Genomic DNA, 27,773 nt, shown 5'->3' with positions numbered 1-27,773 from the left:
TCATAACATTTAGTTGAGGCAATCTAAGTAAGAGAATGGAAACTTTTCCATTTGTAGAGGGGCATAACTCTAGAACGGCAAAAGTGACACCACCAAAATTCAAACTTGATCTGTGTTTTATGGTTATAAGCATTGTGTATAAGTTTCATAATATTTGGTTGAGGCAACCTAAAGTTAAAGAAAGGAAACAAAAAATTCAGCAATTTTTCCATTTATAAAGGGGCATAACTCTAGAACAGTATAAGTGATGCCACCAAAATTCGAACTTGATCTGTGTTTTGTGGTAATAAGCATTGTGTATAAGTTTCATAACAATTGGTTGAGCCAAACTGAAGTTAGAGAATGGAAACAAAAAATTTAGCAATTTTTCCATTTGTAAAGGGGCATAACTCTAGAACGGTTAAAGTGATGCCACCAAAACTCAAACTTGATCTGTGTTTTGTGGTAATAAACATTGTGTATAAGTTTCATAACATTTGATTGAGGCAAACTAAAGTAAGAGAAGGGAAACCAATTTTGGGACGTACAGACATACAGATGGACAAGGGTAAAACTTAATGCCCCCTCCGCTATGGCTAAGAACTGTTAAGTTACCTTCCATGGAATATTTAATACATGAAATGTTTACATCAGATTAATGACTAAAATGGAATTATTACTTTATTTTGATTTAAATATAGAGATAACCTAAGTATATTTTAAGCTTGGTTTTGGTAAAAGTATGTTTTACTGTTGCAAACATCTGTTTACCTTATTCTACTACATGTCACTAGGAAAACTTCATTTGCATCAGTAAAACCTGCCTTTACCAAGGATTTATATAATCTTACTATATAAATCTTAATTGATTTTACATAGACAAATCTTAAAACAGACAACAATTATTTTCTGACTGTAAATCATCTGTTACACAATCCTGTTAAGCAGTAATAATTACCTTTCTCCTCTCGGACTGTAGCATATTGACTGTTGGCAAGAGGACAAGAAGATCTGTTACATAACCCTGTTAAGCTGTATTCATTCCTACAAAATTTTTGTGTCTTTGCCCTGGAAAAGATAATGATTTTATTTAAACAAGTTTACACTCACAGACATCCAACCAAACAAAATCATCATTGTCTGTTACATTTGAATTCAAAGGTAAATTTCTGTGGTTTCATTTATTTTCATAGATACAAACTTTCCACTAATTGAGAAAAAATTGTATTTTCATGGCTTATTACTGTGCTTATTCAGTAGGCTTTGGTCTATTACTATACCAATTGCTCAAATAGTTTACCAAATTGCAGTTTGTATTCATCTCCACAAACTGATCAACTGGTAAACTATTTCAAGTAATTGTTTCAGTGATAGGCTGTTAGTGTGAAGTGAGTGCAGTGAAAAAAAGTTATACTTACCATTCAACTTTAGTGAATTATTATCTATGTCATGAAATTCAAATAAAATAATGACTTACTATAATATGAGGCACTGGTTTAAAAAGATCTTTAACTTTGACATGAAAACCCCTATCCTAAATAATTTCATAAATAACTAGTTCAAAACATTGTTTTGTTGATCAATAATTTATGGCTTTGTTTTCTAACAGGAAGTTATTGCGTAATTGTAACTTGGATATTTTTTTTTTAAAGCAATTACTGATCTGCTAATAATAAAGGGAAATAATTTACAGGATCTGCTTACCCTTCCAGAGCACCTGAGATCACCTCCAGTTTTTGGTGGGGTTCTTGTTGCTTAGTCTTTAGTTTTCTATGTTGTGTCATCTGTACTATTATTTGTCTATTTGTCTTTTATTTTTGGCCATGGCGTTGTCAGTTTGTTTTCGATCTATAAGTTTGACTGTCCCTCTTTTACATTATAATCAACAAAATTTTGTTCTGTCAACTATCAACTCTTCATATTGACATTTTATAAGTAATTTGTTCTAAACATTATTTCCATGATTTTAAGAGGGTATCACCAGCACAGTAGTCAGCAATTCTGTGTTGACATGAATTATCATTCATATGGTGAAAATTATAAATTAACTGTTTTGCAAAAATTGTTCAAAATACTAAGGATTTTCTTCCCCCGAGGATAAGATTACTTATAAGCAGTATTTGGCAAAATCTTTTGGAATTTTGTTTCCTCAATGCTCTTCAACTTCGTACTTAATCTGGCTTTTCAATTTTTTTATTTGAGCCTCACTGATGAGTCTTTTGCAGACAAAACTTGCATCTGGCATACAAAATCATCAACCTAGTATGTTTGATTAAATTTTACAATGACTGAATAAAAATGATTTCCCTATAATATTAAATCCACAGCATGTTATATTTTAGCTCACAACTTATTATCAATGTCATGATTGATTGATTGTTGGTTGATTAACATCCAGTGGCAAATATTTCATGCATGTTCAGGACGAGGTCAATGTAAAGAAAACAACATATATTCTGACTGTAGGTCTACAGAACTTCAAAGGTAAATATTATATTGTCTACTGCAATTGAGTGTGAAGCATAATTTTATATATTACACATGTACAGTACTTCAAAGCTCAATTTTATAATAACCTTAGTAATGTCAAGACAAATTCAAAACAAAGATATCCAACAATTATGAATTATCAAGAAGTTATATATCCTATAAACAAGGAATTATTTGAATCCAGAATAATTTTGGATACTGGAAAATTGATGAGAAATGTATGATGAAAACTAACCAAACTAAAGAGGGTTAGCATGGTGAAGGTTCATTTTACTTTCACTGATATTTTAGTATGAACTAACCCTTTAGCCATGCATTCATGCATGGCTAACCCTCCTAAATAGGGTTAGTTTTTATCATACATTTCTTTAATATAAAATTTTCAAGAATTCAAATAATTTCTTGTATATTGAAATATAATAAATTGCTTCGCCGAGAGCAGCTGGATACGACCGCAGAGGTCCAACCCTGAACAGTTGGGGCAAAAATGGACACAGTATTCGCAGTTGATACAGGTCTGAATTTGGATTGTAATTAAATATTTGACACATAATAGGTTTCTGACACAGAATAACTGTAGTCAAAGAACTTAGAATTGGTTTATATGATTTGAATTTATATTCAATTTTTTGCTTTTGTGCAATACACTTTGCTGTTGCGAATTGACCCCCTCCCCTTCCCCCCCACAAAAAAAAAAAAAAATTACCCCCCCCCCCCCCTTTTTTTTGCTTTTGAGCAATACACTATGCTGTTGCGTATTGACCCCCCCCCCCCCCCCCCTCACACACCTTTTGTTTCCAAAAAAAAATAAAATTTGAAGAATTTTTCTTTTTAATTTCTGAAATCTGAAATGAGAAAAAATTTACCCCCCCACAATTTCTTTTTACCCCCCCCCCCCTTTTCCCCCCAAAAAAATTTCTTTCCCTCAAGATATGGCCATAATCTCAATTCAAATTTCCAATGGAGTTTGCAACCATCATTACCCATTTAAATACATCATAAGTCTTAAAATAGAAAATGACATACATAATCATGGCTAAAATTAATATTCCTTAATAGTAACTTCTAAAAATAAATTGACAACTAATCATCTCAAGACAATACAACAGTTCTTTATACATAATTTAAAAGCAGTGTAAGGGAGGTAATCAAAATGTTGTGTTTGGATTACCTCCCTTACACTGCTTTTAAATTGTCTTAAGTTATTGTCCATTAACCAGGAAACCCTTGTTTTTCCCCCTTTTTTGCCCCTAATTCCTAAACGGTTTGAGCCATAACCTCCCAAAGCAAATCCTAACCATCCCTTTGTGGTATGGAAACTTGTGGTATAATTTCAGAGAGATCCATACACCGCTCCACAAGTTATTGTCTGGAAACTATAAAAATGCTTATTTGGGCCCCTTTTTGGCCCCTTATTCCTAAACTGTTAGGACCATAACCCCCAAAATCAATCCCAACCTTCCTTTTGTGGTTATAAACCTTGGGTTTGAATTTCATAGATTTCTATTTTATTATACTAAAGTTATTGTCCGGAAACCAGCTGTCTTCGGACGACGCTTACGACAACGAGGATGACGTGATACCAATATATGACGGCAAAATTTTTTGCAGTCGTATAAAAACTATAAAAGTGACATGTTCATCATGTAGGTTAGAAGGGTAATTCAGAAACTGAAGAAGACAAGTGGTCGAAATATCTTAACAAATAGTTTAATTACTACAATAATGATTCAGTAATAGATAAATAATTGAACAAAATATATCTTTTTAATCCATAATTGTTCATTTTTCATGCATAATTTATAGAAACATTTTATGTAGTCTAGATCAAAAGTACATGTAATAGGTAAATTATCAAATCTATCATTTCTATATACATCAAACATCTAAATTATATTGAGGTCAAGAATTGTGTATTGAGTTGTGTATTTAGTAGCATTATGAAATATCTGCTTAATTATGCTGAAGTTCAATAATTTTGTGAATGTGATTGGGATTAAAGATATTGGTTATCCAATTACAGCAGCTTCATCTTGACTCAAATTGTTATTGATCATGACAGTTGTCAAGCATACTGATGTTATGTAGCTAGCAAATTGACAAAACTAAAGATATACATAGTTTTAAACTGCTATAAAGATATAATCCAAATTTTTCACAGTTCATGTGTTCAAAAAGCTATTATGATTGACAATGCACAGTATTACACCCATATAAAGTTTGAAACAAGTTGAATTGTGAACTATTGCTCATTTATGATACCCCTGTCAGTATTTGGTTAACAGGAAGTGGATGAGTGATAGATGTGAAAACGCATCATTCAGTATAGCATGCTTACATGAATCTTGATTCTAAATTTCAGAAAGCTTTGATTTCAATTGGGTATTTTAAAATACTCCTACTGAGGCAGCTTTATATTTATATGTGGAGGAAAAGAATTCAAACTTCATACATTAAAACATCAATCCATTTAGTGCAAGGAGTCTGGTTAGATCCTTTTCACAAACGTTTGGTTCATATGAGCTCTGGATTCCATCAGAAAAATAAGTGATAGATGCTCTACACTTATTAATCATCTTGACTGATTTTAGGTTCACAGGTTTTGGTTTTAAACTAACACACTCCAGATATCTAAGATAGTAGGGCCAGAATAATTTGAATGGTCTTTCCCACTACTATATAATTATATTCAACTGTAAATGAATTACTTACTTTACTTTAAATGAACAAAAGGATCCATTTATAATACTCCAAATAACCTGTAATTAATAAAAGAATCATTTTAGCAAAAATAGTAAATGTTCATAACATCAGTGTTAATCATGCTACAAATGATTAATAAACAATTTCTTATAGTGAAACTACCCAATGTTTAATTATATTATGTTCATAATCTATAATGCAAGCCTATGTACTTAATCACAGAACTGGTATAAAATTTCATTCCAGTGACTTGTATTTTTGGATTTATTTATTTTCATGGTTTAAAGAGAACTTGATAAAATCACCATGACATTACTTTTTCACACATAAAACACAGTTATATAAACATACATGTATATCTTTTTCTAAAACTATAGGATCCAAGAAGCATGTATTGCTCCCCTGACATTTTTGCATAAAATTGATACAATGCATGATCTGTAACAGATTCTCTTATACATTGTAATGTAAAACACAATAAAATGCTCCGCTGGGCGCAGCTTGATACGACCGCAGAGGTCGAACCTGAACAGTTGGGGCAAGTATGGACACAACATTCAAGCTTGATACAGCACTGAATTTGGATTGTGATTAAATATTTGACACAGCATAGGTTTCTATATAAATCAGAAATAACCAATTTAAAATGGAAAATTTTAAAGAAAAAAAAGGAACCCCCCCCCCAAATTTTTTGAACCCCCTTATGATTCATCACCCCCAAACCCAATCCCAGCCTTCCCTTTGTGGTAAGGTACCTTGCAGTACAATTTCAGAGAGATCCATACACTTGAACACAAGTTATTGTCTGGAAACTAGAAAAATGCTTGTTTTTTGGCCCCAAATTCCTAAACATTTAGGGCAATTACCCCCAAACTCAAACCCAGCTTTCCCTTTGTGGTATGGAACCTTGTAGTACAATTTTATAAAGATCCATACACTTACACACAAGTTATTGTCCTGAAACTAGAAAAATGCTTGTTTTTTTGCCCCTAATTCCTAAAATTTTGAGGCAATTACCCCCAAAATCAATCCCAGCATTCCCTTTGTGGTATGGTACCTTGCAGTACGATTTCAGAGAGATCCATACACTTGAACACAAGTTATTGTCTGGAAACTAGATGAATGCTTATTTTTGGCCCCTTATTCCTAAATGTTTTGAGCAACTACCTCCAAACTCAATTCCAGCTTTCCCTTTGTGATATGGAACCTTGTAGTACAATTTCATAAAGATCCATAAACTTACACACAAGTTATTGTCATGAAACTAGAAAATGCTTGTTTTTTGCCCCTTTTTGGCCCCTAATTCCTAAAATTTGGAGGCAATTGCCCCCAAAATCAATTCCAGCATTCCCTTTGAGATATGGAACCTTGTGGTACAATGTCAGAGAGATCCATACACTAACACACAAGTTATGTCTGGAAGTTACAAAAATGCTTATTTTTTGCCACTTTTTGGCCCCTAATTGCGGTCGTTTAAAAATGAGGATAAATTTTCATTCAAAGGCAATAACTACAATGTGTAAGGAGTAAACTAACAATTTTATAAGATGGTTACTCCTCATCCTGTGGTCTCTGGTGAATAGTTGTCTCATTAGCAATCCTATACCAATAACCATATCTCCTTATTTTCATAACTTCTGATAATCATAGTAAAACTAAACAATGTTTAATTTTATCATACTCATCATTTATAACCCTCCAAATAACCTGTAAATAATTCTAAAGTGTTTTTTTTTTCTAGTGAAACTAAGGCATGTCTATTCTTATTGCATCAACAGAGGGGAGTTCAAAATGAAGTCTTTCTGTGATCACCTGAACTAGGCAACTACAATAACTGGTACAAAAGTATGCAGTAATATTGTAATGTTTATGCCAAAATAAATCAGTCATAACTAGATATTATTTTAAATGTGAATACAAGAAGATTGTAATGAAGTGATTAATATATTTGATCACTTTAATTATTTTTAATCATGATTAATCATATTAATGTTAGTCTTTTTTGTTTTATTTTAAATATATTTTTTCAAAAAACTCTGTAGTGACAATCTTCTATTATTACTTCAATGAAAGAATGCAGGGTCGTTCCAAATTTTTTTTCAAAAGGTGGCATAACTATAAAGCACTGAATATATGGCCTTTTTATGGAAAAAAAACCAGATTTTTTTTCAATCAAAGAAGGGTTGTACGCCATCTACATCCCTCCCCATGGGTACACAGACCTTCAGGACATTGTCTTATTACGTTACAAAACTACTACAATACCTATTGTATATATGTTAACCATTATTAAAATACAATCTGAATAATAAAGTCTTGCTCCAGTCATGCCAGTCTTTCAATGGCAATGGGGATCAAAAAAAGAAATTAGCAGAGTGAAAAAAAGAAAATTTACTTGAATAGAGAATAAATCTAGGAAGACATGGCTAAATGAGAATTAAAAGAAAGATAAATCATAGACAGAGATTATGGACAGAGGAGAACCCCTACAAAAACAATGTATCAGTAGTTACAGAAACCAAGAATTTATACTCGCAACCATGGGTTAATGTTCTATACCTCACCAAGCTACAGAAATATCCCCATGTGGAGCTCTAATGAATAGACCTATTATGACAAAATAGGGTATATACACATGTACTGAGAACAACTGACAAGAATGAAAAATTAGATGACTATTAAATGAAAGAAAAAGAAGATACCAGCAGAAAATCAAACAGGTACACTGAGAACAGAAACAAGAAGATGACAAAACAGGCCGGGGGAGGGCAAAAAAAAAAGAGAGACTTGGAAGAGGGTAGTAGACAAAAGTAATGCCCCCCCAGACAGGCCATGGAGCTAACAGAGAACAAAAGTAACTCCCCTCCAAGACAGGCACTGGAGCACAGATGTTTTAAGGGCAGAAATATACGCCAGCGGACTGGTATGTGTTCTATTTTGTGTTTGCGTATTGATTATGATCTATTTCAGAGATCCAACGTACAATGGCTATGCTGTTTTATGTGAGACCATCAATGTATCAACCTTCACTTTCCACAGCTATGAACTTAACATCTCTAATAATTATGAACCTCTAACCCACAACAGTTCATTCAAATCCATTACATCGAACGCTTTCAGTCCACTAAAAGCCAGCAGCCCAAAGAGAAACAACTCCATAAACACCTCTTCACCAAAAAGTAATAAGAACAAAAACAGAACCACCAGCAGTAAATTTTGTATTCAACATACCAACAAAACAGAACTTGAGAATACTAACATTAAATTTTAGAAGCATCAAAGACAAGACTTCTGAATTTGCAGCAGCAGTAAATTATATCAAACCAGACATCATCTGCGGCACAGAATCTTGTCTTAAAGGAGTAAAATCCAGAAAAACCCTACACAAGATGCAATAAAATCCAGCGAAGTATTCCCTGGTATACTATGCAGCTTACAGAAACGACCAGGGTACACTAGGCGGAGGAGTTTTTGTCCTTCTACACAATGACATCATAGCAGTAGAAAAACCTGAACTAGTAACAAAATGCGAGATTGTGTGGGTAAAAGTACAACTGAAAGACCAAAAAGAATTGACGATAGGCTCATTCTACATGCCAAACAGAAATACAGATGATATCAAAGAACTTGATAAATCACTAGACCAGATCTCCAATAAAAACATAAACTCCTTACTTACTGGAGACTTCAACTGTCCAGATATTGATTGGAACACCATGTCAATAAACCATAACGCACAATACAAGGAAATACAAAAAGCATTAACGGAAGTGCTAATATTACACTCAATTTCTCAGATACATGAAACACCAACTAGAGGTGAAAACCTCCTGGACATAGCGTTAACCTCCAACCCATCACTTATTAAAACATCAACAAACGCTCCAGGAATATCTGACCACGACATGATCATAACAGACTGTGATACAAAACCACACTACCAGAGTAAACGGCCTTGTAAATGCTACATATACTCAAAAGCAAAATGGGAAGATCTCCATAAAGAACTGAATATACTATCAACCAAAATCACTGATATGTATCAAAATGACACTACAGTACAAGAATTATGGGACACATTCAAAAAGAACTCTACTCAAATTTGGACAAGAACACCCCATCAAAACTCATCTGCTCTAAAACAAGTCTACCATAGATAAACCACAAAATTAGGAAAATGTTCAAAAAGAAAACCAGGCTATACCAACAAGCAAAAAGAACAAAGAACTAAAAACTGGTCAAACTACAAACATTTCCAAAAAGAATGCAAACGACAAGTCTGAAAGGCTGAATGGGAATACATCAACAACACCATAATGGAAGGACTGGAAAACAACAACCCAAAATCTTTTTGGAAATACATCAAATCTAGAAAACAAGACAACATAGGAATATCACCGTTGAAAAGCAATGGCCATTTAGTGAATGACAGTAAAGGGAAGGCAGAACTAAAACAATTTAAATCAGTATTCACCAGAGACAATGACAAAACTGCCTAAAACATCAAAATACATAAAGAACTCAATCCCATCCCTTGAAATAAAACATGAAGGTGTCGAAAAACAGCTTAGAAAACTAAATCCATCGAAAGCATCAGGACCAGACGGCATACCAAATAGAATCTTCAAGGAGTGCTCCAAATAACTAGCACCAGGACTTGCAATAATATACCATAAGTCAATAAATACTGGATCACATCTCGAGAGCATTCAAAAAGGGGGATAAACAGAAAATTACAGACCAGTATCTAACATCTGTGCCCTGTAAAATACTAGAACACTTCATCTGTCAGCACATGCTAAACCACCTAGACAAGCACAGGGTACTAACATCACTTAACCATGGATTCAGATCCGGGTACTCATGTGAAACACAGCTATTAGTCAAACTGCACGACTTCATGAAATCACACGATGCTGGAAACCAAGTTGATGTTGCTATCCTGGACTTTTCGAAAGCATTTGACACCATGCCACACAACAAACTTTTACACAAACTAGATGAATATGGTGTGAGAGGACCACTGAATAAATGGCTGGAAATGTGTCTCACTCAGAGAAAGATGAAGGTTGTCATTGATGAAGAGGAATCTGAAGAAGCTACATGTACAGTGGACTCAGGAGTTCCATAAGGAACTGTACTTGGACCCCTTCTCTTCCTCTGTCATACCAACGACCTGCCAGATGCAGTAAAATCAACCGTTAAACTTTTTGCTGAGGAATGTCTGCTATACAGAAACATAAAAACACAATGTGACCACACTCTGCTACAACAAGATCTTGCTAGCCTAGAAAAATGGGCCAAAGACTGGGGTATGCGCTTTAATGCAAAGAAATGTTACATCCTGAGCATTAAGAACAAAATCCAGAAATTCTACACCCTTGATGGACACATACTCCAACAAGTCCAACACAATCCATACCTGGGGCTACATATATCGGAAGACCTAAAATGGACCACCCACATTTCAAATGTAGCCAAGAAAGCAAATTCAACACTTGGTTTCTAAGACGCAATCTATGATTCTGCCCTAAGGATTGCAAGAAAACAGCCTACACCTCATTGGTAAGATCCACAATGGAGTATGGGGCAAAAGTATGGGACCCGTATACAACAAACAACATCAACCAACTAGAAAGGATCCAGCGTAGAGCTGCGCTTTTCATCACAGGTGATTACAAATCTAGAGAAGGATCGGTCACCAAAATGCTTACCGTACTGGAATTAGAAAACCTGAAGTCCAGAAGAACAAGCCAAAGACTGGTATTTCTGTACAAAGTGGTTGAGGGTTTGGTCCCAGCTATCAAACCTGAAGAATTTTTGGAAAAAGCAAAACCAAAAGCATTATCAAACCGAAACGATTTGTAGACTTTGAAAGCACTAACATAGTAAACAACTGGGTCAAGAACAACTCAAGGGCATTTGATACAACAAATTGCAAAACCGAGATATTTAAGAACTCATTCTTCGTTAAGACTGTGATCAATTGCCATTGGAACCAACTGGAAGAAGATAATATAGTGTGCGCCAAGTCGGTTGAGAGCTTCAAAACAGCTCTCCAACACTGTCAATAGGTGCTCTTGGTACCTTCGACATAAAAATACATATGCCAGTTGACTGGCATATATTTTCGCCCTAAAACATCTATGATATGAGCCCCTGTGACTTGAGGAGACACATGACTGAAGTAATGCCTCCCACCCAATAGTTTTCATAGCTGCAATAGTTACTTTATATGTAATTTTATAATCAAGCTCATTAAAATTTGTTTCTTTCTCTCGATCATCAGACATCACATATAATAATCTTTTTACGAAGTGGTTCGAGTATTACTATCATTTCCCGTCAAGATGCAAGTCAGTTGGCCTTTATAGATGAAATTAATAAATTTTAAAAGAAGGACATCAAGGTGAAAATAAATATGGCTTTCTTACATCATCATGTTGCATTTTTACAGCCCCTATGTACAACTAAACGTGTTATATGTTACACCACGTGAAAATTGTCAACAGGAAATGAAATTTGGTTTTCAAAGGGAGATAACTCTCATCTGATATGAATATGCATGAGACATTCAGACAAGGAAGTTGAAAAGAAAAGAGAAGTGAAATAACTTTAGAAAGTGTCTAGAGAAGAAAAATGTCTCGTATTTTACCAGATTATAACCAGCTGATGAGGTTCACCATAAATGATGTTTGTAACTGGTTGGCAGAGGTATGCAACATTTTCAGAAGATACAATTTTAACTTTAATTTGCTAAAAAAAAAGTTCACATATAAACTTCATAAGTTTCAAGACTGTGGCAATGCCAACCTTTTTCATTTTCAAGATTAGCTTCTAATCCTGATTGGAAATACTACATTGAAATGAGCACATGTACTGTAGGCAAACCCTAGAAGCATATTTTAGGATTTGTTTTTTTAGCTAAGACCATAATACATTTGATATTCTTGGGGGTGGGGGAGGTGGGCAGGATGATTTTTTTTTCTGGATTGATCTTTCATTTCCATCTGTTTGTACACATTTGTTTCCTGCATTTGGTGTCGCAGAATATTAATTGTCATCATGTTTTTGCAAAGTTATTTATTTTTAGTTCTTAATTTCAAGGCCAAGTTATCAATTTTCACCCCCACTACCCAGATAATCAAATGGCCTTCTCCTAAAGCTGAAACTAAGCCTGCTTGTAAGCTAGCTACTCCCTTAGTTCAGATAAAATACAAAACCTTAGAATATATATTCTTGCTTCAACATTTTCATTTAGTAATCCTTTAAATCAAAATTGAATATTAATAGATTATCCACATAAAAGTAGACAACATGATTACATGTAGGTGGACTTATAGTTATAACTGATGAACCATATGTCCACTTGATTCAGTGCTGATTTTTGATTTGTGCTCCAAACGGAAGACTTTCAAATTCTGGCATTTTCCCGTACAATATAAAAATAAGGAGATGTATACCTATATAATGTCATGACGCTTATGTTAGTACCTCAAAGTAATAATCTATTGTTTAATTATGTCATTTACACCTGTGAAAGGATTGCTAGAGCACTGACTTGTAACACAGAGGTCTTGGTTTCGAGACCCAATGGAAACCAATGTGATTTTCTTATAACAATCATGTTACATTTTTACATCAATTACACAACAATTGACCTCAGGTCAACCAGTGTAACTTTACTCATTCATAAAAAGCAAGCTTGACATTGGTCTATGGGATTACATTTCAAAAATGTATCTAAAGGAGTATTAAAGCTTTGATTTCACTGCTAGCTGGACTACATGTAGAACTGGACTTGTGATATATATTTGATAAGGATACTTAACTGTAAGAATGAAAATTGAAAAGACTTTCGCAGAACCTGGGATATGCTTGACTTGTTATAAGACTTAAGATACATTTTTGTAGATAAGGTGTCGTGTTGCCATCTTTGAATCTCGATTAAAATATGCTAATTTTGAGGGTGCAAAACAGAATAGAATTAAAACAAAAGAAATGAAAACAAAAAGAAATGAAATTGATCAATGAAAAAACAAAAGGAAAGCTAAATGAAATAAAAGTTATCAAAATATTATATCATGATAGGAAAACAAAATATTATATCATGATAAGAAAATATCTATATTTGCTCCTTTCTGTTTAATTAAGGCCTTACCTTGCTGTCATAAAAAATTTGGGTATGATTATTGCACTCAGACTCAGAATTTAACCAATCAAAATACAATATATGTTTTTCAGCTAAGCCATACAAGTGTAAGTGGAGAAAATTGAGATAATCTAATTTTATTAAGGAACTCACAGTAAATTTTTTCCTACCGGTATTTTGTTTTGTAGCAAGAAAACTTTATCCCTTACTCTAATTTTATTTTTTATTTTCTGAAAGCACATTATATGAGCTCTCTTTTCATATTTTATTTTGAAATTCTTATATTTAGTTTTCTTTCTATCTACACAATTTTTTTTATGAATAATCTTTTAATAAATTGACAGTTTTGCACATGACTTGTAGCTTGAAACAAGCCCATACTTTTTTATTATATCTTTGAAAACAGCATGGTACATGTGGTATAAACATCATGTTAACAAATTATTAAGATATTCTACCGTTGTAAATATAGACCCCCTTCGTCCTTCAGTTTAGTCTATAAGCTCACAAACTGTATCTTTTATTTTACATACTAGGTTTTAATAAAAAAAAAAGGATGAAATCTTGTAAGCCTGTCACTGTCACTTGACCTTTACCCCATATTCAGTTTCTAATGGTCTGTTTTAATAAGTTTTCAAGATGAGGTCTGTCCCTCAGCTTCAACTTTTACATGCATGTATATGTATATACATCTATCATTTGACCTTGAACTCATTCCAATGATCCATTAATCAGGTTATTTTATCAATATTAGTTCAGTTTCTCAGTAGCTATGCTTGATACATATAGATTATATATATATATATTGTTAAAATATACTTTTTCACTTTTTTGGTCTTTTGGAAAATGTTGTTTGTGCTGTATTTATACCCCTCTACCAAGAAATTTGTTTTGCATGCACACATCTAAAAATTGCGGTTTTTATCCAACACAATCATAGGTTTGAACGTTGTTTTCAATTTAGACTTGTTTATATTTTTTCGTTTGGGCTTGTATTATATTTTCCTTCGGGTTTATATGATCCGTTCATCCTATTTCGACTCTTTCAAAATTCAAGAGTCTATCCTAAATTGAGGTAAATTATATGGCCTTCCAAATACCATATCAATTCCTAACATCACTGAAGAGACATTAATTGTCGAAATCCAGATATGGTGTACAAATTTTTGCACCTCATGTTTGCGATATACCATCTTTTCCGCAAGTTTATTGTTTTCTGTTTGGAAATAAATTAATAATAAGATCCATTTTGTAATATCTGGTGATCCGTTTATTTGGCAATCGCTAATGGCAGCCAGCAGGGTTTAAGAACATCAGTTGTTCGACCTGCTAGTCAAATGCGTTTTGTTAAAATATACTTTTTCACTTTTTTGGTCTTTTGGAAAATGTTGTTTGTGCTGTATTTAGACCCTTCTACCAAGAAATTTGTTTTGCATGCACACGTATAAAAATTGCGGTTTTTATCCAACACAATCATAGGTTTGAACGTTGTTTTCAATTTAGACTTGATTATATATATATATTATATGTTATTTAGTTTTTGATTTCCTTGTAAGGATTATTCTGAATAAAAAGCAACCAACAATCAATCATCCTTGTAAGGAGTAAGTTTATGGCCTTATTTTCATGCTCTAGTCAGAACTATAGTACATTTGGTAAATATTTGATAAAGTGACTATGTTTTTAGCTGTTTAGTGAACACTAGTGGGCACATATATAAAACTAAGAAGATGTGGTATGATTGCCAATGAGACAACTTTCTACCAATTACCAAATGTCATAGAAGTTAGTTTTGAAAGGTCACCATACAACCTTCAACAATGATGAAAACCCAAATCACACAGCAAGCTGTAAAATATAGTAGTCTGTCAAAATATGGCGGGGCAAACATATTTTTTTGGGGGGATTTGTAGGAATCAGTCTGTCTGTCTGAATATAATCCACATGCAACAATTTGAAGGGGAGATAATTCATATTTAAATATACTGATAGTATTGTGAGGGGGTGAGGTATCATTTGTTAGTCTACTTATAGTTCTTGTTTATTTTTAAATCATGTCAAAATTTGACATGGGATTAGATAAGTTAATCTGAATTTTTACCAACTTCCTTAATGAAATCATGTCATATGTATAAAACAGATGTACAGGATATTGTTTTTAAGTCTGTATTTGACAAAAAGCTTCAAATAGATGAAAAAAATAGTTTTTTTTATAAAGTTCAATTCCATTTGTATGTGTAGAAGGAGTTGTTGGGTAATTTTGCACCGCCATTTTGAATCTGTGTCTGCTTGGGATACAGAAATCAAGCTTTACGCCTATATACTTATACATATATAAATATACTCCACTGTACTTCTTGGTAGATTTCATACAGAAATTTAATGTAAAGTGCAGAAAATCATGATCATGTTCAATGTCCCATGTAAATATAATTCAGAATACAGAAATCACTTCTTTTTGATGCAACATCATTGACATTATCTGGACATCACCTATAGATAGGTTTCGATTGACATAATTTGTGCAAGAGTTACTGCCCTTTTGTCGCCATGTTGGAGGTCTAAGTTCACAAATTCCTTCACAAACTAGCCAAATTAAAATTGTTTTACTGATTGCTAGAATTTAGAAAAAAATATTTTCTGAACAATTTTCATTTCTTTTAGCCATGTTAGCCTTTCATGATCTAGTATGAATTTTTTGTCCTCCAAAATGGCAGCCAAGGGAAATAAATCAAATCAAATTATGTCATATCAAAACTTATCTATTGTTTTATGACATCAAAGGAGAGAAAATAATGGGACATATTTCACAATTTAGGTAGTAGTCTCTCTAAGAATCATGCAAAATGTATAAATAGTGGCCCACTCATTATCACAGAATGACTTAAAAAGTGCTGTCAAATATCAAAAAAGGATGTATTTATTTCATTAAATCCAGTTCTACCAACAGTTAAATTTCAGTATGAAATTACAGTATTTATTGCAACCAACATAGTCAAATGTTTTATTTACAGGTTAAAATCTTAAGTCTGTGGTAAATTTGATTTTAAGATCCAGGAAACAAATTCATCCTCTAAAGTGTTTCAAGTAGTTAAAACATTTTGTACTTGAAACCTTATCTAATCACTACTAAAATTTTCCAGTATTTTTATGTCTGTTGTGTCCACGTTCTGTCAGGAAACATTTGTAGTTTTGGTAAAAGGCATTCTTGAAGTACTGTATATATTTAATGAAAAACTGTATTTTTTGCAAAAAATTATTGTATGTGCATTCATTTTCAAGATTTAATGCCTGATCTGAAAGAGAATGTTGTTTCTGAATTGTAAAATTGTCTTCATTAAATGTTAGTTTTAAGGATATTTTATCCAGAAAAAATGAATTGAAATTGGCATGCCAGTTGGGCAATAGACTCAGTCTTTGTAAGCCTGTATAAGCCCCTCCACAAACATTGTTTTTACCTATGGTCCAAACGAGAATTAAAATTTTACTTGTCAAATATCTTTTATATTTTGACTAGAGATTTACATGTATAAAACTTAATAGATTTTAAAAGTCCTTAAGGATGTACACCTCTAAGGAGCTCAAAATTTCTAGAATTAAACTTTTTTTCTTAACCTGATTTTTTGGGTTTATATGACTGTAAAATAATAATTGGTGAAGAAAAAATCATATGGTGGTGCACTTCTTTTTTCGCTGCGGCTATTTGAAAGTATGCAATTCTGATGATTTTCTCATTTTTCATCAATTTTTACCCATTTTGGGGCTATTATCATGAAAAAAAATCAGTTTTACAATTAAACTTTTTTTCATACTTTCAATAAAGATGAAGTGGACCAATCTGAATAAATTTAACTTAAAAAAACTATAGGTAGGTGTTAATATAAGAAAGTTTTATAAAATTTTGGTGCTTTTTCGTGTCAAATTTACCATGCTGCCAATTTTGTGAATTTGGGATTTTTCACTTTTTTTGGAACAAAAACCATATTATTTCAACTTCTTTGTTATAAATGATTGAAAAAATACATATCTAAGAAATTTGAAAAGAAAAAATTGATATGGGATGTACATGTTTCAGGTAAAATCATTTCTTGTACCCCATACCAATTTTCTCAACATTTTGGCTGAGACTGACTTGAAAATTATATTAATCAAAAACTACTTATTGTAAATACACAATTTTTTCACACAGTTAAGTTTGATTATTAATATTTTTTGAATTCAATGATATTTTCCACTTGTATCACATGTTTTGGAAATAATTCCAGAGTGAGATTTCAACGAGACTAAAGAGTCAGAAAAATACATCCTTAAACTGTTTATTTCCAAAAGTCCTTATTTGAAATATTGCAGGATATATCTGTCATGTCTGCTAAATAAGAAGAAGATATTCCATTTAGAAATTTTAGTACTATGATTTTAATAGGTAGAAACATTTAAGACAACCAAAAGTTAGGTAAACTAGCCATGTCGTAATGTTTTTTTCTATTTGAGAAATATGGCATTGAAGGCAGATATTTGATAGTTTCTGTTTAATTTATAGATGAGCGGTAGGAGGGGTAGTCATCCTGAATTCCTGAAAAAAAGAAAATATTCTTTCCTGGATCCCGAAAATTAATCATCAATTCCCTAGTCTCAACAGGTATAAATCCTGAATTCTTGCGAAAATAAAGGCCCAATCCCGACTTCCCAAAAAGGTCCTTTCGCCCCTCTTTATACACAACTTTTATTTGCCATACTTCGTGTGGATGGTCTTTGATAATCTCTCTGAGATTATTTACATATTTCTATTGGACAATTTAGACCTTGACATGTTGTATGTATACCAGTCTATTGTTAAACTCTAAATGTTGCCCTTGAGTTACTGTCTTATTGATGTGTACCCCATACCTCATTCAGCTTGTATAGGGAGAGTGTCAAACTCTTTGCACTTTAGAGAAACCTTGTAACCCTCTGAAAGGTCTGTTGGTAGCCTGTTTCAAGGCATAAGTTATGTTCCTGTCCAACACATCCAGTGGCAGTCCCCCTCCTACAACCCTGTTTGATCCACTTTGGTTACGTTCTGTCCAACATACCCAGTGGCAGTCCCCCACCTACAACCCTGTTTGATCCACTTTGGTTATGTTCCTGTCCAACACATCCAGTGGCAGTCCCCCTCCTACAACCCTGTTTGATCCACTTTGGTTATGTTCCTGTCCATCACATCCAGTGGCAGTCCCCCTCCTACAACCCTGTTTGATCCACTTTGGTTATGTTCCTGTCCAACACATCCAGTGACAGTCCCCCACCTACAACCCTGTTTGATCCACTTTGGTTATGTTCCTGTCCAACACATCCAGTGGCAATCCCCCTCCTACAACCCTGTTTGATTCACTTTGGTAATGTTCCTGTCCAACACATCCAGTGGCAGTCCTCCTCCTACATCCCTGTTTGATCCACTTTACAGAACCTACCTATTTTATTATTAGGTTATCTGTTCTTATCCTGAATAAGCATGAATTATTTGCCTCTGGACATTAAAGAAGCTACAAACAATCAATTATAAAGAAGAAGATGTGGTATGAGAGCCAATGGGACAACTCTCCATCCAAGTCACAATGTATAAAAAGTTAACAATTATAGGTCAAAGTACGGCCTTCAACACAAAGCCTTGGCTCACACCGAACAGCAAGCTATAAAGGGCCCCAAAATGACTAGTGTAAAACAATTCAAACAGGAAAACCAACCATCTAATCTATATAAAAAATGAAAAACACTTATGAACCACACCCTGAAAAACACTTATGAACCACACCCACAAATGACAACCACTGAACAACAGGCTCCTGACTTTGGACAGGTGCATAAAAATGCAGCAAGTTTAAACGTTTTAGCAGGTGCCAACCTTCACTCTAACCTGAGACCTTATTGTAACATTACAACATAAAAAGACACAAGTGCTATAAAATATCAATTGAAATGTCTTAACTCGATCAAAAAGACATTTAAACAAAAACAAGTAAACATACACTGAACGAATAAGTCTGATCTATGACACAATATAAATACAATATTAAAATGTAGGTGCCTATATAATATAGACATTACAGGTAGTAATAAAAAAAATGTAGGAACAGTGTCAAAAAGACATCTCTAACCTAAGACAAAATGGTGTTAAATAAAACAACGTACACAGGTAAATTTGAATATAATAATTTTGTTGTAAGGAGTACAGAAGTAAACATTTTTTACAAAATCAGTAAATTTGTTGTTCAGAGTACAAGTACAGAAGTGAAAATTGTTCATTTATTCATTACATGAAAAATATCAACAAAATCAGTCTGTATACATGTGTAGTAGTATTAATAGGGAAACAGGAACAGTTTTATAAGATGTACTTGGTGTGGTTTAAAGAGGTCATCGTTCATGATTATACACTTCCACATCATGTTACTTGCTGAAGGTGGATTGTACATGTACATGCTACACTAAGAAATCAACATGATTACATTTTGACATATAGTAAACTTATCGTCAGTGCCTTGTTGGTTTCATATGGGTCCCAAAAATATATAAATACCGTATTTGTTTCCTGCCTCCTGGCAAAAAAAATAACTGGATAGGTACATGTAGGTAGGTAAAATGATTTTTTACGTAGATTATAAAGCGTAAAAGTTCTTGAATTTAATCTTGGCCATGACTTATCCAAAATTGTCCATAAAATGTGTTAGGGTAGGCATGATTATTAAGGATAGGTAGGGAGGCAGGAAACAAAAATATATTCAGGGTTTTCACTAAGGCGAGTCCATGAGTTCTGGACTTGTGAAAGTCTGTCTGGACTCATCTTTTTTCAAAACTGGTGATTCCAAAGATGCCTCAAGAATGTAAAATGTTGTGTCAACTTATATCATGTGTACATGTATATCATCATTTTATAAGAAAAGTTTCAATCTAAATCTAAATTTGATGTCATTTCCTTGCTCTATTTTGTCATGGGGACTGAAATAATAAATTATATAGCAATACAATTTCATCTTTTCACTGTTTGACTGGCCATGGCCATAAACGATGAGTCCCTGGACTCAGTAGTTGATATCTTTATAACCAGTCAGTGATATTGTCAGGAGTTGATGTTTTTATAAGCAGTCAGGGATGTTGTCAGTAGTTGATGTCTTTATAACCAGACGGGGATATTGTCAGTAGTTGATATTGTCAGAAGTTGATGTCTTCATAACCAGTCAGGGATATTGTCAGTAGTTGATGTCTTTATAACCACTCAGCAATATTGTCAGTAGTTGATGTCTTTATAACCAGTCAGAGATATTGTCAGAAGTTGACGCCTTTATAATCAGTCAGTGATATTGTCAGTTGTTGATGTCTTTATAACCAGTCAGGGATATTGTCAGTTGTTGATGTCTTTATAACCAGTCAGGGATATTGTCAGTAGTTGATGTCTTTATAACCAGTCAGGGATATTGCCAGTTGTTGATGTCTTTTATGATAACCAGTCAAGGATGTTGTCAGTTGTTGATGTCTTTATAACCAGTAAGGGATATTGTCAGTAGTTGATGTCTTTATAACCAGTCAGGGATATTGTCAGAAGTTGATGTCTTTATAACCAGTCAGGGATATTGTCAGTAGTTGATGTCTTTATAAACAGCCAGGGATATTGTCAGTAGTTGATGTCTTTATAACCTGTCAGGGATATTGTCAGTAGTTGATGTCTTTATTACCAGTCTGTGATATTGTCAGAAGTTGATGTCTTTATAACCAGTCAGGAAACATGTCAGTAGTTGTTTTAAGACAATGACAATTTAAAGCTTGACATTTTGTTAACTAGACACTAGTATATATAATTCACATACAGCTTATTATATTTATCATATATTTAGAGTAAAAAAAATATTTTTTTACAGTTTGATATTAACATTAAATTATCGTAAAACTCATATTGTTTGAAATGGTATTAGTGGACTAAGATGGAAAATTTGTTATTGCTAAGGAAATAAAACCTTTCCCCAGAATCAGTAACTGTTCATTTGGGTATTGAAATTTTTGCAACATGAATTGTCCCATTGAATAAATTCAAAAGCTATGTTCTCTGCTGAGTTCATTAAATGAGAATTTAAATTTCTACTTGAAAAACCAGTCATTCATTGATTAATTTGGTTGTTCCAAAAAATAAACTCCTAGTGAAGACAATATATATACCAAAACTGAAAAATTTATAACAAATTTATGTTATTCACATATATGTCTTATTTGTCAGTATAGTCAAGTTTATTTCCATTTTCCATGGATAAAGTATTGTGTTAGTCCAATAATTATGACGTCGTCACAGCATTTATTTAAAATAGCTTTTCAATACTGTCATAGTCATGATAATTGTTTGGACTAGTATTGTGAAAATAATTGTATGAATTTCAAGATTATATATTTGTTACAAAAATACGTCACTGTTTGTGGTGTCCTGTGCTGTCGTTAATGGAAGATGTTCGTTGGTATTCTGCGGTTTGCATGTTGTAACGACTATTATATTATTTATTTGTGCATTTCTCTGTGCTGAGTGTTCTTGCGTTTGTTTGTGCTGTATTTCTGTCACGTAGTGTTGTCATTTTAGCGATATTTTTTAACATTGCCATATAAGCAGGAGGCTTGGCTAGCCATAAAACCATGTTCAACCCACCATTTTTTCTTCAAATGTCCTGTACCAAGTCAGGAATATGGCAGTTGTTATCAAATAGTTTGTTTTTGTTGCACTTCAGTGTTTCTATTGTTCCGTTGTTTTCCTCTTATAGTTGATGTGTTTCCCTCAGTTTTAGTTTGTAATCGGGATTTGTTTTCTCTCAATCGATTTATGACTTTTGAACAACGGTATACTACTGTTGCCTTTATTTATGCAATTATAGACTACTGAAGAATAGATTTTAACTTTATTTGGTCAGTACAGAAAAAATAGAACTTTTGTTAAAATTTATGAGAAAAAGCTGTAGAGAATTTTGTTTGAAATAATGCACTAAAATATATTGCAGATGAATTATATCAATATAAGATAAGGAGATATGGTAGATTGCCATTGAGACAACTATCCTCCATAGTCCTAATAACATAGATGTTAGCAAAAACATGTCACTGTATATGCCTTCAACAATTAAGTTTGGTTTTATAGGGATAAAACGTTAGGCTGGTATAGCAATGCAGTCAACATTCTCCTCAAACAATCTAGTAACCCACTTAATAGCCTACAGTAGAAATTATTTTGTTAAACATTTAATAAATTTATACAACATCACATGCTGGTTTTGTGTGTCATTATTCAGTATTGGTACATGTATTTTCATCACAAGGAGTTTATTTTTCAGTACAGCCAAATTAATCAATGAATGATTGTTTTTTTCATGGAGAAACTTAAAGTTCCCATTGATTGAACTTTACACAGACACAATAACAGCTGTTGTCTTTATTCAATGGGACAATTCATGTTGCAAAATTTAAATACCCAAATGAACAAGTACTGATTCTGGTGAAAGGTTTTATTTCCTTTACAATAATTGATTCCGGTAATTATTGCATGTCTGTTTGTAGTCGCTTGGCATATTCTGGGAAAATATAAGTCAATGTGACCTTTTCAATGAAATAAAAGCACAGAAGGGATTAAAGACAAATATGAAACAGGAAAATGTATTATGGAAAATGCAAAACAAATATTACAATACATGTATTGTTTTCAAAGTTCAAAAACTTAAGTATTGCTCTATTAGAACCACATTGTTAAAAGTATTTCAGCAATTTAAAATGTATTACTAAAATGTTTGAATACATTTTTTTAGTACTAAAACATCAGTGTGTATAAATCTATAGAAAATATGAGTATGTTTAAAAGTATTTTACAGTTAAATATTTCTTAAATATAATCAAACATATTCAACTGCCAATGTTGTAGACTTGCAGGATTCTGTTTTTTGAGATTGATAAATTTTAGAAAAACATTTTTATACGATGATATTTTTCCAAGTAGAAGTATCATGATAAAAAGATTATTACACGACATTTTTCATATCATATTATCAACGCTTGGTCCATTATATTATGACCTAGGATTGTTATACATTTGATATGAAAACTGTCCTGTAATAAAATGATTGTGTTAATTTTAGTCCATTATGCATAAAAGTACCGGGAATCATCAATTATATAGTAGAAAAATAAAGGATATGGGGTATCCATCCATGACACAAAATCAGTAAATGCACAGCAAAAAAACATACAATAAAAAAAGGAACAGTGCTTGTATTGCTGTTCTTCATCTCAAAGTCACAGTGAGGCCTTCAACACCAAAACTAAAAAACTCTCACCTCACAGCAAGTTTAAGACAGCCCCTAGCACCGGCTTGAGTGAAATTCTTTGCAAAAATAAATTTGGATAGACTTTGTAAGATGTATAGGACTGTTAAAACCTGAGTTCAGTTTTAATTGACATTGTCACCCGAATGTCACTACCAAATTTAAAAATGATGAACCCTTTTTTTTTTTTTTACATTTTCTAAATGTCCGACTTACCAAATTCTTATAAATCTGATGTTACATTTACTTGAAACAATTTTTACAATGGATTTTGAATTAAACTGTTTTGAAGTTTTATATGGTATGAGTCTTCCTAGTATAAAACAAACATATTTTACTTTGATGACTTTGAAGAAATACAGTTTCCCCTGTACTGAAGTGTAAATCATGTTGTCAATGGTTGTAGTGTTCAATATATTTATAATCATGTCCTTCTAGTCAATATATGGTAAGTGTAGCGGTGCTTCCCCTTACAAAGTAGATTTATTACTGCCTTCAATTAGCTGTGATAGTTAAGTACTCTTTTAAGTTTAAGCTAGGTTTGTAGAGTAGTGTCTAACTGTGCCAGTGTTCCTGTGGGCAATCCCAAGTTAATACTGCATGTGTTCATTTTTTAAGAAAAATCATGACGTACTATCACATTAAAAAGTTGTCAGTTGTCAGCACATTATTTAGGGAATATTTTTACCATGTTGTAATGAAGTTACCTATTATTTTTTTTGTATCAACATGAAAACAAATGACCATGGTTGTTTTGCATAAAACTGTGTTTGTCAAATTCTACTTTTTTAAGGTTAAATACCGTAGTGAATCCTAGGTCGACATTTATGCTCACTTCTTGACCTCATGATTTGAGTATAAAATAAGGAGATATATGGAATGATTGCCAATGAGACAATTATCCAACAGAGTCTAAATGATGTGGATTTAATCATCAAATATCTTTCAACAATGAGCAAAACCCATACCATATAGTAAGCTTTTAAAGGCCCACAAATGACAAAAGGTGAAACAATTCAAGAAAAAAAAACCAACAAACAATTATATCTGATATTTTCTTCAATTAAAAGATTTGATCTTGTGAAGACTTATATAGCTGGTATAACGGTATTATAACCCATGGTAGAATGGTGGAAAAATTCAAAATCCACTTGTGAGACATAACAATTACTATACGGTGGCGGTGGCATAAACAATTTGTACAAAGCTTTATATTTCAGATAGAAGAATACAGGGATGCTTACAAACCTTATATGGAGATGCCTTATGTTACAAATTGTCCATCTGTCATCAGCCTATTGTCATTGACCTCATTTTCATGGTTCAATGACTACTTTAAAAAAAAAGTAGTTTTTATGTCCCTGCCGTAGGCCAACTATATTTGGTATATGGAATTATTATTAGGTGTACTTGTCCGACTGGCAAGCTTCATGTAACCTTGACCTAATTTTGTGGTTCATTGGTTATTGGTAAGTTTTTTTGGTTTGGTATGTTTCTTAGATACTATAAGCAATAGATCAGCTGTATTTGGTGTATGGATTGATTGTAAAGTGTGTATGTCTGTCTTGTAGGTTTCATCTGACTTTAACCTTTTTTACATGGTTTATTGAACAGTGTCAAGTTCTTGTGGTTTAGTCTATTTCTCAAATACTATAAGCAATAGAGCCTTAATATTTGGTGTTTTGAATGATTGTAAGGTGAACATATAAATAATAAGACGTAGTATGAGTGCCAATGAGACAACTCTCCATCCAAGTCATAATGTGTAAAAAGTAAACAATTATAGGTCTAAGTACGGCCTTCAACACGGAGCCTTGGCTTACACCGAACAGCAAGCTATAAAGGGCCCCAAAAAGATATCTGTCAGGCAGGTTTCTGCTCATTTTATTTAACCTCATTTTCAGGTTCATTTGGTCAATTTAAAGTTTTTTGTGGTTTTGACATTAATCAAATACTATAAGCAATAGGTCAACTATATTTGGTGTATGGAATGATTGTATGGTTTACATGTCTGTCTGTCAGGGTTTATCTAACCTTGACCTCATTTACACAAATCATTGAGAATGTTAAGATTATTTGAAGTGAAACTTTCTTATAACAACTTTCAACATAAATTTAATCATGATTTCTAAAGCAGGTGAGACATTTCAGTGTGCTTTCTTGTTTATTTTTCAGAATCGATTTGGAGAGTTTGTAAAGCAGTTTAGAGAGCATGGTATAGATGGAAACAGATTTGTGGTAAGTCAAACATGAAATGTTCTTGCTTCAGAATATCACTTTCGCCTAGATGATTGCTAAAAGTTCAAGTTTCTGCTAACCTTATTCTGTCACTGTAAAATCCAGGAATAAGGCGAAAGGAGTGGGTCAGAACTATGATGACTAGAACACATCTCAGAGAAAATATATGTTTTGTAAAGAATACAGGATACATAAAAAGTATAAAAGGAATAACCTAAATTATTGGAAAGTAGACGAGGATTGTGGGGCACCCTTCCTTATGGAGCTTCATACATGATAAATGCATAGACACTCCAAATGTTGGCTTGCAAGGAAGCCGGCGACCCTTTTCAAAATCCTGGATCTGCAACTGGACAGTACAAAATGCTACCATCCACAAACAAAGTTCTCCTCCAGATGTACAAACATAGACACACACAAACCAGATAGCCTGACATGGTACAGGCACACAATGTGGTGGAGTTAACCAGTTTTATGTGTGTATTTACTTTCTTGTTTGCCTGTCTAGACCATATGTGGTAAAAGTAAACCCACAAAAAATAAAAACAACTTTTGGAAGATTTCTTAACTGATATGCCGCAAATATTGTAATTTAATTTTGTTTATTGCATTGATATTGTGTTGAAAAATTGCATAATTTGTATATTTCAATTTTCAGACTTTATCTGATCTAGAATTATCAAGGATGAATTGTCCAATGGCCAAAAGAAGGTAATTTAACAGTAATTTGATTGGACACTTAGTCACAGTAGTTGTGTTGATAATAGTATTTTTGATGTAAATACTGAAAATGAAATGTATGGTGAACAACGAAGCTTTATAGATAGTTAATAATGTATTTTTTTATGAAATTTCTTTATAAGTAAATACTATTCTTATTTGGTTTTACTATAGCTTTTCATTCATTTCTATAATTTTTAATTTAAAACTGACAATAATACTAAATTGCTTTTGGATTACTTATAACATCCAAGAGTTGATTGGGAATGATTTTGTTGTTGGGGAGATGTGTTTTTCCAAACCCCATGAAAACAGAGACCTGTACATCAAACAATATTTTCATTTCTATATAATTAAAAAAGTGGAATTTTTTAATTAGAATTTCATGGAAACAGAAAACTCCTGCTTTCCAGTTCTAGAACAGACCCTTTTTTGCTGAACAATAACTTTTATTTTGTCAACTTAAAGTGCTATAAATCATATGTTTTTTACAGTTATATGAAATTTATATATTACCATTATTTATTTTTCAGAGATTTGCTGAAATTGGTTAAAGAACTTCCAAAGCCAGCAGAGTCATCAAGGTTTGCATTGATCTTAAACAAGCTAAAGACTTAAGATATTTAATCTGAATTACCTCCCTTATATCAAAACTTGATTGGTTTGATTGTAATATAAATAATCACTTCGAATATAACAGGGAAACTATATACATTACAGTGCATTGTTGTATTTGTTTATTCCTTAGTATATTTTAACCAAGAAAAAATGCATTTGTCTGCAAAATTATATTATTTTTTAAGGTTTGAATCAATTATGTTGTATATGAAGAGACCGTCTCTCTGGTCTAGTGGTAGCGTGTTCGCCTCAAGTGCGGGAGGTTGTGGGTTAGAACTCCGGCTGGGTCAAACCAAAGACTTTAAAATTAGTATTTGCTGCTTCTCCGCTAAGCACCCAGCATTAAGGAGTCAGAGCAAAGACTGGTCGGCTCGGAGTCAGAATAATGTGTCCTGGTAAGGTGACATGTCTTCCTGTGGACTGTTACTTTGTGAACTACCACGTTAAAAATCTGGCTCAGAGTGTTGGTCTAGTGCAAAGCAAGGTAAATATTCATATTACATTAACATGTTCTCGTCCTGAATATGCATATTAATTTCCTGCTGGACATTAAG

General features: G+C 32.9%; 2 protein-coding genes across 14 annotated transcripts in view; one reads left to right on the top strand and one right to left on the bottom strand.

Moving 5' to 3' along the window:
• LOC127735887 (protein MAK16 homolog A-like) overlaps positions 1–11,701 on the bottom strand; it is a 39,982-nt gene extending 28,281 nt beyond the window's left edge. The window contains exons 1-3 of the mRNA XM_052246307.1: positions 11,607–11,701; positions 5,182–5,228; positions 938–1,047 (exon numbers count right to left, since the gene is read on the bottom strand). Of these exons, the coding sequence (XP_052102267.1) occupies positions 938–1,047; positions 5,182–5,228; positions 11,607–11,621 (172 nt within the window). The 5' untranslated portion in view covers positions 11,622–11,701. The remainder of the gene's footprint in view (positions 1–937; positions 1,048–5,181; positions 5,229–11,606) is intronic.
• A 30-nt stretch (positions 11,702–11,731) lies between these two features.
• Positions 11,732–27,773, top strand: part of LOC127735885 (basic salivary proline-rich protein 2-like) — a 99,151-nt gene continuing 83,109 nt past the window's right edge. For all 13 annotated transcript variants that reach the window (XM_052246296.1, XM_052246292.1, XM_052246295.1 and 10 more), the window contains exons 1-4: positions 11,732–11,886; positions 25,819–25,881; positions 26,540–26,592; positions 27,135–27,185. In XM_052246296.1, coding sequence (XP_052102256.1) covers positions 11,812–11,886; positions 25,819–25,881; positions 26,540–26,592; positions 27,135–27,185 — 242 coding nt within the window. In that variant the 5' untranslated portion in view covers positions 11,732–11,811. The remainder of the gene's footprint in view (positions 11,887–25,818; positions 25,882–26,539; positions 26,593–27,134; positions 27,186–27,773) is intronic.

The sequence above is a fragment of the Mytilus californianus genome, unplaced genomic scaffold, assembly GCF_021869535.1.
Source record: "Mytilus californianus isolate M0D057914Y unplaced genomic scaffold, xbMytCali1.0.p SCAF_3, whole genome shotgun sequence".
Lineage (NCBI taxonomy): Eukaryota > Metazoa > Mollusca > Bivalvia > Mytilida > Mytilidae > Mytilus > Mytilus californianus.
Note: the sequence above shows the minus strand (reverse complement) of the source record. Positions and strands in the feature narration are given on the sequence as shown.